At 34.4% G+C, this 13,812-nt stretch overlaps 1 protein-coding gene across 4 annotated transcripts in view; it reads right to left on the minus strand.

Moving 5' to 3' along the window:
- The window catches only part of ZZZ3 (zinc finger ZZ-type containing 3), a 111,964-nt gene that overhangs the window by 60,833 nt on the left and 37,319 nt on the right, over positions 1-13,812 (minus strand). For 3 of the 4 annotated variants that reach the window (XM_082615673.1, XM_082615670.1, XM_082615671.1), the window contains exons 2-4: positions 9,371-9,504; positions 7,616-7,769; positions 980-2,535 (exon numbers count right to left, since the gene is read on the minus strand). In XM_082615673.1, coding sequence (XP_082471799.1) covers positions 980-2,484 — 1,505 coding nt within the window. In that variant the 5' untranslated portion in view covers positions 2,485-2,535; positions 7,616-7,769; positions 9,371-9,504. The remainder of the gene's footprint in view (positions 1-979; positions 2,536-7,615; positions 7,770-9,370; positions 9,505-13,812) is intronic. The other variant, XM_082615672.1, reaches the window with a different exon arrangement.

A 13,812-nucleotide genomic window follows, 5' to 3' on the forward strand; every position in this document is an offset into this window, starting at 1 on the left:
AGATATTGTGATATTTATTCAAAAGCCTACCCTGTAAAAGTAAATGTGATTAAGTCTATCTTTTACTATTGCTGATCATGATATTTATGATAAGCACTTTTGTTAACAGTTCCTTTCACGATTTAGACATAGTCCAATTCGTTTGTTATTGCCCAGAGTACTGTAAAGAAAATCTAAGCAAAATCGTGATAAATCTGGACACGGAATTCTTTATTTTAAAAAGTACCTTTATCACAAAGGTTGAGAACAGATAGTATTTTAAGATACAGTCTCCCCTTATAATTTAGAATCAGGAAGAAGAAAAAATCTGTCTCAAATGCTTTATGTAAACTATAGAGCAGACTTAACTCTTGCTAATAAGCTAATTACAACATACAACTAGCTGTCACAGTATTAACAGTAATATCTACTTCTCTACATCACAAAAGTCAAAGATGATGCATAAAGTATATTGTTTAAATCAAAAGTTTTAACTGGAAATTAGATGTAAGTAACTAAGATAAATGTAGATTTGTAGCCTGCCAGATTTCCCTCATATGGATGATGTTTATTCACTCATTAATTGTTCTACATTATGTGGACACCATATACACTTCATAAAGCTCTACAACTACAAATCAAAGTGTACTGTGATAACTAAAGATGTTTCTATTTTATAAATTAACTCAAATGATATAAAACTTATTAAAAAATAAAAACACCATCAACCATGTTTCCACATCTTTTCTAATTTGAGATGTGTGAAATCTCAAAACTAGAAAACCATATCGCCATTGAGAAGGCTAATAAAGCTGGATGTTAGTCTTTTTTTTGGAAAACTTTTTTTTTAAGAGTTGAGAATATCATTGTGTTAAACCCAGAATTTCAGCTAAAGCATTAATTTTAGCTGTAATAAAAATGCTATAGACATTTATGAATAAATGAAAACTTGGGGAATAATAAACAAAGCAGAATTCATGGTTACCATATTTACACATACTCTTTGTTGTGTTTCAGTGCCACATGATCTGATTCAAAGTAATAAACATCAGGATCATCATCTTCCTCTTCTGTAATGTGCGGATTGGCACTCTCTTTGGCAGATGGCAAATGTCCAATATTGAGTCTTGCCTCTGAGGATGGCTTACTTAGTCCTTCATTCCCATAATTTTCAGAGTCACAACATATGCCTTTTTCATTGTGAGAAATTTCATCGGGATTTGTGAGAGACTGACTTATATTATCACTAACAGGTGCATTTGTCTCACTGGGATTAAGATTATTCTCCTCAAGTTGTCCATTTTCTCTGCAAGGAGAACTGTTTTTAGTGGGACTACCTCTGGTAGGGGCCGCCCTCCGGGGTGAAGTTCTCAGAGTATACCGATGTTCTTGAGGTTCTGATAAAGACATCATTTGAGCCGAAATACAGTCTAGAACAGAAGATGGTTCTGGTTCTCCGGAGACTGGCATACTCTCAAGACTTGTGTCCAGGGCGTTATTGGTGTTTTCATTACACTGCTCTTTTGAGGCACTGCTATCTCCCACCACATCTACTTCCTCCTCAGAATCCCTTAAAGATGAATGAATTTCAGAAAAGGGGCCTGTAGCTGGCTCAGTAGTCAGCTGATTAACATGTTCCACAGGCAGGCAGGCAGTTACTATTTTGTGGTCCTCCAACTTGACCTGCACTTCTGAATTTGTGCAAGGCACGTTATGGTCTATGTAACTGTCCTCCTTCCTACTACCAAGGAACATTGAAGTGTGGGTATCCGAATCCCCATTTTCAGCTACTGATTTCTCCTGCAACACATAGGAACCAGTGCTATTTTGTTTAGTGTTCCCATCGGACTGACAGTCATCACAGTTTACAACAGCTGAATCACTGTCATCAACACCATTGACAGCCAAATAGCCCGTGATTTCTTCAACTACTGTAGAATTAAGTGGCCCTTCCTCACTGACATTCACCTTTTTAATTTCCCTTTTCTCACAATCATCCAGTATAAGACATCGACAAGCTCGTTTAGTCCCTTGAAAATCTGCATCATTGTCCACTACTGTACTCCTCTGTTCTACTGACTCCTTGTCTGATTTTATAGGTGAATCTTCTTCTGAACTGTTTGGTGCTTCAGATCTAAGACAACGCTTAATTCTTTTTAAAACTGGTGAAACAGGTTCTGTTTGCCTTCTTTCACAATTTTCTACAGACTGCCTTTCTACATTATCTTTTTCTGAAGAAGGAAGTCCTCTTTTCCTAGGGCTTACCCATGATTCTCGAGTACTCTGCTGTTTTATATCAGTAGTTCTTCCATTATTATTTCCTTTCTGTATTTGCACAGGCTCTGGTCTCTTCTTTGGTGATCTTGATCGTACTTGAGAATGAGAAGAGATTTCTTCAGGATGAGCAATGCTACGATTCCTTAAAGTTCTACCACAAAAAGATTCATCCAAGCCGTTTAACCCCACTGTTGATCTTGTAACACGAGTAGATCGGGAAGCAGCCATACTATGGCAAGTCCCTACAATACGGTCATCATGATCCACTCATTGGGAAACCTTCAAAAACGTAAACAAAATAATGAGAAAAAGGTAATAGTTAATACACCTAAAACAAAAGTATAAAGCTATAACTTTTTAATCCATGTATAGCCATATTAAATTTTGTGATATAATTATTAACATTTCCAAAAGTGATAATATTAACTAACAATTATATGGCACTTAATACATTCCAGGAATCGTTCTATATGCTTTACGTATGTTAACTCACTTGTCTAACAACAATTAGAATAAGTGCTTATTATCATTCCTACTTCATAAATGAGGAGATTGAGGCACATACAGTTTAAGTAATCTGTCCAAATTCACACAGCTAGTAAACTGCTGGGCAGGGCTCTAGATTCCATGCTCTTAACCTTCCTCGCTATGTATCTACCTCGCAGATATACAGGGGCAAAGGGCCCAGAAAGATCTCTCTCAAAGACAGGACTTCATCTTGGTTATTAAAATAATAATCTTGAATTTATATAGCAGCTATCACATAAACTATCCCAATCACTTCTCATGTTTTCTCAAAACACTTCTGGGAGGTAAAAAGACAGGCTCTGCTTTTTTTAATTCACTCTTACTAAAATGAGTTTCAGGTCAAATTCTTTGATAACAAATTACGTGGCATCCAAAAAATTCTGGTTGCAGTAGAATTTTTTATAAGTAAGCAGATGAACAGAAATTGCAGTAGAATTTTTTATAACTAAGCAGATGAACAGAAATTGCAGTAGAATTTTTTATAACTAAGCAGATGAACAGAAATCACAACCGTAGCTTATACTTGCTAAGAGCAATACAGAACAAAGCCAAGCCACCCTAGTCTCTACAAGTAGAGCCACAAATTAGCAAGTGAAAGGAAGTATTCTAAAGAGGGTAGAAGAAAAAGGGAAAGAAGCACACTACCAAACAAATATTACATTTAAGAAATCAGGAATACACATATAACCCCATCCTTTCCTTCTTTGAACTCCTGAGTATATGTGTATGCCACAGTATTAATGCATGTTGAGGAGATGAGCAGGCTTTCTGGTGTGGATGCTTTGGTGCTTCTATAACACAAATGAGAGAGAAACTGAAAACTGCACTGATTGATCCATTTGGATAAAGTGAGTGATTCAGTGATTATTTTCCAAGGTTCTCCCAACAAGCAGAATTAAAGGAGCTGTTAAAATTTCAAGTCTCCATTCTTCTGCTCCTCCTCTATTTAGCTTTCAAAAGGTGCTTTGCCCCTTCACTGCCTGACTTCGAATGGGGTGCAGGATGGACAGAGGAAAGAGGCCAGTAATGGTTGTAGTACAAAGCTGCACAGGAACCTCTTCCCTCATCCCTTTTGCCAGCTTTCCCACAAGCTCACTCTCCTATAACCCTCCAAATGCCATTCTACCCCTCTCCCCACAAATCAAATACAATCTCTCCTTTGCCTCAACTTAGAAGTATCTAACAGTTGGAAAGGTTATTAAGAGCTACAGAAGATACAGCAACACGGTGTCACATACAAAAAAAAGAAACTGCCTTCTTGTTCCTGCCTGCTGACAAAATGAATAAAGTGAAGAAGTATCCTGTAAAATATGTAAGTCAGTTGAATTTAGTTTTGTTTCAGAGTATGGCATACTTCTAAATTTTTAATTAACAATTTTTTAAAACCTTACAAGACTCACAAAATCAGCCCTGGGATTAAAGTGTGAAAATTCTTTCTAGAGAATTCCATAGCAATCACATGAACAGTAAGTATGGAACACTGATCAGAATTTAAAAATAATGCTTTTCAAAGTAAACTTTTACTCTTTTGGGACTCATTAGTCAGACCTGATGTATAATTCTCTTCTGTTAAAATCTTCTTATCAAGATTAGTCTATTTTTATTCACAGGTAATAAACAGTGAATGACCCATAAAAATCCACTTTTAATTACAAAACTTTAAGTTAAACTTCAAATGATGTTTCAAAAGAGCACAAACTAAAAAATATTAAAATCAATGTATTTGTTTCATGTACCCAAATCTGGAGCTTTCAAATTTGAAGATAACAGATTTTTAAATATTAAATACCTATGTAAATATAACAAAGAAAACATAAGTTAATTTTATAAACTTTATTTACAAAACCTAATGCAAATATCTTTAATGCCAATTTGATTATATTTGTGATTTATGGTTCAAATATAATATTGGCAATAGTAATATAAACACACACAAAAAAAACTGTTTATCTTTATTTTTAAAAATATGATGCCAATCAAGGGCATATAAACTTCAAATGATTCTGGTAACAGGCATTCCTAGCCCTTTTCTCTCCACACCAATCCAAATGAGAGCAAAATTTCTGCCTTATCATTATTAATGAAATAATCCTATTATTAGTAGTACCCAAAACTACTAACAAAGAATATATATATATCATTATAAAACACCACCTATAATGAGGGTCTGTTTTATTTCTGCACCATTCCAGTGATCAAAACACGCTCAACATGAAATATTAAAACTTTTTTCATTTCTTTTGCTCCCTAAAAATCTTTTTATTCCGTTCACAACTACAATGAAGTCCAAGTTTTAGAGTTCTCAAACCCTATGCTATTGGGCCATATTTTAAACGAAACTGTTTTGTGATAAGAACCCTTGTGGTACCTCAAACTCTTGCAACTCAAAGTGTGGCCTGAACACCTGAAACTAACACAACATTGTAAATAGACTATACTCCAATAAAAAGTTTTAAAAAAAAGAAACCAATAGGATATTTTGTACAGAAATTTGGTGACTCATATTTACTGTCCTTAAAGTAAAGTATAAAAGTCTTAAAAAAAAAAAAAGTGTGGCCTGAGAACTAGCACCATGGACATCTACTGGAAGCTTGTTACAAATGCAGAATATCAGGCCCTGCCTTAGACTTTCCAATTAATCTGATTCCCAGGTCATTAAATGTCTATTAGGGTTTGAGAAGCAGTGCCTTAGACCACTGCATCCAGACAGTAGTCTATTAAAATATATCAAGTTTCAAACTAAATTAGACCATTTATAACATATCCTTTAATTCTTTATTCGATCCTAATAATAAAAAATTTATAAATAAAACCATTATCCCTTTGGCTGAGGAAGCACCAAATAGAGTACTATAAAAATCTCTTGCCTGAAATTAACATATTACATATACTTAAGGTATTAAATTGGTTAAAATTCTGAAGATTAGAGTTAAGTGAAATTTCAACACTCTTCCTTCTAATGATTTTTTTCTTCTGTTCTAAACTATCTCTTCATTATCTTTTCTATTTTGGAATAAGCATTTATAAAGACACATATTTTCTGTAGTTATCTGATAAACTGAGTGCAAAATTCAATTACCGAAAAGAGACTAACAATGTTCCAATTATCTCAACCAAGTCTCAACATTGTTTTGCCATGCTTTGTAAAGTATTATAGACTAAAGCAGTTGTCTTCCTCATTTTAGCTGCATAACACAAGAGTTACTAAAGAAATTCAGTGAAGAGGTTTGGAGTACAAAATTATATTCCTGCCAAAAATTAAGTTGCTAAAGGAAGAGAAAGAAACTCATTTACAAACAAAGTATCTCAGAAAATATCCCTGCTAGTTAAGTAAACAGTTAACATGGTTTAAACATTAGCCAGCACCCAACTAGAACTGGTAATTCAATCAATCACTCTAGTTTTAGAATTAAGGGAAACTGTTAGTTAACAGATTCATATGGGCAAAACCCAATCTGGCAACTAGAATGACGTTTTTCCTATGTTATCCACAAACTAATGAATATGGCATTTTCTACAACAGAGGGAAGAGAATATAATCAATCACTAGAATTCCTCTCTTCCCCACCTTCGTAAGTTTTCATTCTATTGCAGGACATATCTCAGAAGGAGAGTCAACCAAATTTTACCCTGTCCATTCACATTAAGGCCCAAATCCTACCTATAATTCCATATGTCTCACCCATTTATTTACTGTTGAACTACCCTCTCCCAAATTTGAATTTACTTATAGGATCTAATTATAAGATTCTCAAATATAATTATAGGATTCTGAAACACTCTCTGAAACAGTATCAGCTATGTTTCAGATCATAAATTTCCAGCCCCTGTGATCACATCTGTATCACTGTTTCAGTGACTGAAAGTAAAATGGTCCACCTAATGAAACACTACTCCAGCTATCTATCACCTTTACTTTAGAAATCTCAAAAGATATTTCAAAGACATTGCCTGTAAGCTTTTGTTCCACTATAATTACTGAAGTAGTATGGTTTATTTTGGGAATTGAAGGACTGGCAATCCTTCATTAACATCAATGTTCTAGCTGATATTTATTTAGTTTTATTAAGTGAACAATTTTTAGGAACTGGTCATGTTACCATGTAGACAAACCAAAGTGAAAGGCAAAAAGAACAAGAGCAGTTGGGAAGTGTTACCAATGACTCTTTTTCTATTTGTCTAGAACATAAACAGGAACTGTTTAATAACGGTTTAGGGACTATCCTTGTCATACAATTCTTTTAAGACAAATTTCTTCGCTGAGCAATTACCACTATTATCTATAATGTCAAAAGTATCTATAAGGTTAAAAGAAGAAGAGTGAGACCTGGGCACCTACCTATGCAATTCAACTTAAGGTTCTTAATATCAGCCTCTTTGAACCCTGGGAACTCTATTACATACTATCTTGATCCCTTGTTTAAAGGGATCTCTTCTTTCTTCCCCATTCAGAGAGGGGCGAGGGGGTAGACAGAGAGACATAGATATAGAGAGAGCTGAATGAATATACACTTAAAAAGATAAGTGGGGAGAAAGAGAAGTCAAGGAATTTCATACTACCCTTGAATCAAAAATACCTAGAGTGTCAAAGAAAGGTATAATGCTCTAGAGATTCCAACGTACTTTAAGTCACTTCATTTATCCCCTGTTGGAAAAATATTTCATCCCTACGTCATTCCCTATAGCTCTGCACTCCTGTGACCAGCTACCCAGACTGCACAATTTCCATGCACCGAAGGAAGTATAGAAAAATAACAAGCCTCCTCTCCTTAATTACAGGCAAACAAACAGACTTTAGTTGTCTTCACTACTACAAAACTAAATAACTTACCTGTACAACCAAAGATCTATCATTGTGGAAATATTATCTCTTTTCCTTATATCCTGAAGGAGTTGGAGCTATGATCTAGAATAGAGCTTAAGCATCATGGTTTCAGACTCTCAGCTTCAGCCATGGAGAATACTAGAACTTCCTAAATTCCTTTCTTTAAAAATAAAATAATAAAAAAAAGAATTAAAGAATCAAATTAACTTATGCTAAAATATTTTAGTAACATCTTTGGTAATTCTTGTTAACTTTGTAGCCTCAGAGATATCAAGAAACTGGAAAAGGATTTTTAGAAACCAACAAAACCAAAAAGAGCTTGAAATATACTAAATCTTTACAACAACTCAGTATTATTTTGAGTCAAAGTGTAACTCAGTCCTTTTCTAGAGTCTAAGGCAGTATTGTTTTGAGGTGACCCAAAGACTGCCCTTGATAAGAAGATTTCTCATATGGAATTTATAATCTCTTACTCTTATTCTAGAGGCCTTCCCAAAGTTTGGCTTTCAGGTACTTAAAACTAGGGACTGAACAACAAAAATAATTTAGATTATGTACAACAAAGAATCAACCAAGTCTTCTGCAATATATATACATTATAACTTTGGTTATCCAGTGCTGTAAGACTTTACAAAGGGAAATTTTTTATAAAGGGAAATTTCTATTATTTTTGGCATATGGATTTTCAACAAAAACAATAAGGATTTTCTGGCTTTAGTACCCAGTTGGTCAGATATTTTAATTAATCTAATTATAATCCACTTCTTGGAGAGTCTGGTTAATTACAGTTCACTTTATAATAATGTATTATGATATCCTTTTTAGAGAATCTGGATAAATGGGTTACTATGAGTGCCCATCCAAAAACAAGGAGGAACACCAGGAAAAAGACTAGCAATGTTCATGATGGAAATTTTCACTTTATTATAAACATAAAACTAGATATTCTAAAAGTGACACTATTTTTGGTAAAGGATTGCAACTTAAAAACTAATGCAAAAAAAATTTTTAGATAAAAACTGATGCAATTATCAAGTTTTGTAAACTAGATTTACTGCCTAGAAAAAATAAATAGATTACAGTTTAAGTCAGCAAGAGGGCAACAAGGTTAATATCTAATATCTATAGATGCAACCTCTCCCAGATATGTCTTCTAAATTCTTGAAAAGCACAAGGTAGGAAAATTGTCTAAATAAAATTATTTAATACTACATTAAAAAATGTTCTAAATTAGTATGAGGAGGATGCACAGTGAAAAATGGTCCTACAAAAAAGTAACCCTTGACTTGAAACTTCACTCTTCTTATAACAGATTCAAATTGCCAACACCTCTGTATTCAACCCTGAAATCCTTTCACAAACATGGTAAAGCATTACACTGTATGGTGTATGGAGATGGTAGCAATCAACAGAGCCAAAGAGGATCCACGGTTTAGGATGTGTCTCCGAGTATTCACCGGCACGCCCATTCCAGCACTCTATCAAGTTCCAATCAGTCACGTTACTATCCTATTTGGGTAGGGTTTGCTGTTGAAACATCATCCGTTATGATATTTGCCAGGCAAGGAGATCTGCAACAGTTATTTTCACAGAAGAACTGATACTTACAGCTGAGTCCTACCAGTATTAAGATAAACAGGATCATGCAGATGATTAGGCAGATTAGGCTTCTTAAAAGCCTAATACATTGAAAAGGAAACTTCAATTACTTCTACTAACTAAAGCCCGCTTGGCCTTAATTAAGATTACATTTTTTCTTACCTTTTTTAAAAGTGTTTCGCCTAGTATTTGATTCCCAAGCGTCTGCATTTATCTGTCATCACTGTTAATGTCCATGTTACACTGAGACTTCAGGTATTACTTATTTATATGGTTGTACTAGCACAACTTGATATCTGTGAAGGGAAACCACAATATAGTCACTATGGATGTGTTACTGTTTACAGATTTGTGGATAAAACTGATAATATTTCTTAACACACCACACACTGTATTTTCTAATAAATTTCACAAATAATTCCTTATATTTAGCTACAAAATATGTGTTACTTTTTAGCAGACTAAGATGATTTGTTAACACTCTTACAAATGCTTCTCACAGTACCCACATAAAATATTTCAAATTTAATTCTAAATTAAAATTCTTAAAAGTTTTAGAGCTCCTTAGATTCCTTTTCTGACTACCAATGTAGACATACAGATATATCTGTAATTTCTCAGACATTAAAAGTACTTTTTTGTGTTTTATAACAATATTAGGGAATAAATCTAGAAAGCTTAAGAATGCAGTAAAAAAGATCAAGACTTTCCCCTAAATATGACTTTAAAACATTCTATGTCTTTTAAAGTAACATTTTTGTCTTGGTTAGATTATCCCTCTGTGACTAACTTGACCATGTTATTTTGAATATAAATAGAAAATAAATGTGACAAAATAAGTGAAGAAACAAATCAAGATGTAGCTGTACAAACGTTCCTTAAAAAAAAGTAAGCTTCTTAAAAACATACACATGGTTGTAGGTTACAAGTCTGAGAAACACATCAATGTGCTTACAATGATAATGAAAAGCATTATATAAAACTTTAAGTAATTTCTACCCATTTATTATTGGAAAAATAAGCTAAAAAAAGTCATATATATGTCAAAGAAATCTATCAATGGCATTCTAAAATGATTCAGCATGGTGTACCATTCCAAATTCCTGTATAATAAAAAGAAAGAGTAAAAATCTACACAGAAAATGCAGATAGCCTTACATCTGTTTTGTGGATAAAATTTGTTACTGGAGTTGTCAACCTGACAGATGTTCTCAGTGAAAAGTTTCACTAAAATACAGTAGAAAACTAACATAATGTCAATTATATTTAAATTTTTTTTAATTGGAGGAAAAAAAAACAATAGACAGCGATTAAGAAATACTAATATCTATCCTCAAACACTTCATTCCTATTATTTGTTTTCTTTTTTTTTTCCCCCTCCACTCCACACGTCTTGTGGGATCCTAGTTCCCCGACCAGGGATTGAACCTGGGTCCCCTGCAGTGGAAGCACAGAGTCCTAACCACTGGACTGCCAGTGCATTACCTCATTTGTTTTCAAATGTTAAAAAAGACTTTAGGAAATGCCATAAAAAATTAATACAGATCTAGGTATTCCTAAATTTAAAAGTTGATATAAATTCTCTTGTAACAAGCAAGGAGTTAAAGTAGTCAAAACTCTTCTTATATTCCCTACATAGCAGTCTTCATTTCATTCACTATACATTTCATATTTAAGATTCTGCACAAATACTATATGCTTTCTGGAGCAGAAAAGCTACTTAGAATTGTGACAAGCTACAATAATTTTTAAATTTGAACGATTTAAGTATATAACTTATTTCCAGAAGTTTAAAAAACATAGCTACTTTGTCTTTTGAAACGCATACAAAATAGAAAACAAACCATTTAAATCCCATTCCTAAGGCCTTATTTATTCTTTGCCACAGAGCTTTGCTTGTTTTCACGTACTAGCAAAATTCATTGACTATTCAAGAATTCCAAAAGCAAATCCAGAAACCAATCTTGACTGAAAAGAATTACTTTTCCTACCATTTGCAGTCTAACACTAGTACTACTGTGTTAAACAGATTACGGATCTCAGATTCATGGCACATATGAAATCACTTCAAAAGACTACAGAAAATCTCACTAGAAAATATATCAGTTCTACTAATATAACAAAGTTATAAGCCACACAACATACTATAAAAGTAAAACAGTGACATCCAAGCTAAATGCAATCTAAATGATAAGACACTGAATTTTTTTTTTTTTTTTAGTTTTATAAGACCTTGGGGAAAAAAACTCAGAACAAAGTTTATAATATAGATTCATATTTCACACCCAATTCTTCAGTTGTTATAAGCAAAAATACTGAACACATGCACTGCACTACACTCTGGCTTTAAGTGATTTTAAAAGAAAACAGAGAGAGGGACATTCAAAGCTCGTTGTAAAAAGCATTAAGATAATGGTCAAAGACAGAAATACTTTTCCTAGACAATTAAGTTTATCACAGTTACTTGCTATAGAGAGCTGAACCGAATTTTCACTTGGTTCAAAGTATGACCAAGAAGATCACACTTTCCTGGCTCCCTAAATTGTTTGTAACCACAGGTGCAATGTCTTGGATGCCTCTTACAGATTTCAGAGATAAGCCTATTACACAGTCAACAGAAAGGAAATAGAAAGAGCATCAGATTTGGTGGAAGGAGAAGGAAATATGATTCTCTACCCACCATCAATAATAACTGTTTGACCAAGAGAAAACCACTTTGCACTTCTGCGTTTCATTTCTTCACCTATAAAACAGGAGACATAATACCTGCCGACTACATCTCAGGGTTACTATAAAGTTCAGTGAGATTATACCTGCAAAGTAGTCAAACTTTAGTGTGCCTAAGAAGTTCCTGGAACTAACTGCCCCAGATATTCAGATTCAGCAGGTCTGGACATGCACACGTAAATCTTTATTTTTAATAACCACTTCCAATGTAGGGATCCCCCAAAGATGAGGCTCACCCTTTGAAAAAAAAATTCCATCACTTTCTTCTGAAACTTTAGTGTTTGTAAGCATTATCCTAGGGGCTTATTTAAAATACAAATTTTTAAACCTCATCCTTAGAAATTCAGATTCAATAAAGTTGGGGCAGGACACAGAATCCTCATTTTTATCAAACACTACAGGTGACTGAGATGTAAATGGCTCATGACCCATCCTTTTACAAACCCTGAACTAGATTCTTCCCCATACACGTTTCTCAAATCGTTCCCCACCTCTCTAGTGTCATCCATGACTAACATTAGGCCTTCATCACTTCTCACTTGAACTAACCCACATGACTTGTAATTAGTCCCTCTACTTTAAGTCTTGTCCCTTACAAATGCATGGTCTACAGGGGGGTCTAAAGCACACATTTCTATCATTCTCTTATCTAAAACCCCTCCAAGGGACTTCCGCTTCTGGCCAAGACAGGGTAACAGAGATGAGATTTACGTTCCTATCCGAAACAACTAAAAATCTGGGCAAAATATATGAAAATGTTTTTCAGACACTGGAAACCAGACAATTTAGGAGAGTGATCGATGAAAGAGAAGAAACAAAAGAAGAAAAAAAGAAGAAAAAAAAAGAAAAGAAGAAAAAAAGCCCCAGCTTCCTGCTTGGAGAGTTTCCAAGCTTCAGAGTGAGGAGGGTGATCCCAGGCAAAGCAGTCTCCCTGATTTAAGAAAATGAAGCACAGAGTCTGGGGAGACCCAAGTAGCTAAGGTTCCCAGAACACTTGTACCAGAGAGGAGGCAGCTTCAGAGAGAGCAAGTAAGACCCAGGAGATACGCAGAGATCCTCAAGTCTTGAGCTGAGCACTGATCAGTATATGCAGTGTATCCAAGGCCTGGAAAACCACTCTTACCCATAGCCAGGGGTATGCTAGAAAATGTGTAACAACTAAGGGCAGTTGGTGGTTTATAGTTCCTGGTTTGCAGGGTTACCAATGACTCTGGTGTGAATACTCCTACCCATGGCCAATTTCAAGCTATCAAGGAATATCACTGAGTGCAAAGATGGGAAGAGATACATGGTAACACATTAAACATTACAGAATATTTCTAAAATAGTGATACAATAAATTACCACTAAAGCATCAAAATAGTAATAAGTAATAATATAATTTGGAAGTAATGAGTTTTGAGTATTTATCACCTTTATTCTTAATATAACTGATTTAACTATAAGTGTATATAATTTAATTCTATTTAGAATTAAGCCAGCTCACAAACTTCCCGATATTTTGAAAACTGGCCCTCACAAGTTCTAGTATACCACTGCCTGTGGCTCACACAGGGCCAGGAATAGTTTGTATACCTACAAGCCAGAGTAGAAAACCTCATAATTCATAAGACATCAAGTACAGTGCTCAGGAGGGCACTGCCTCAGTAGAGGGACAAAATGAGCTCTAGACTAAAGATTGTTCTAGTCCCACCTAACAAAGATTAAAAGCAAGCCCCAAAAGAATAAATCCATTTGCAAGGAACTTAACTGTATCCCAGAACAAAGCTCAAAAATATTTATAGGAATACAAAAACGTCTACCACCGAACAACGTAAAATGACAATGTCTGGCATCCAATAAAAAATTACCAGACATGCTAAGAAACAGGAAGATAC

Source organism: Mesoplodon mirus, assembly GCF_964341445.2.
Source record: "Mesoplodon mirus genome assembly, chromosome: 3".
Taxonomy (NCBI): domain Eukaryota; kingdom Metazoa; phylum Chordata; class Mammalia; order Artiodactyla; family Ziphiidae; genus Mesoplodon; species Mesoplodon mirus.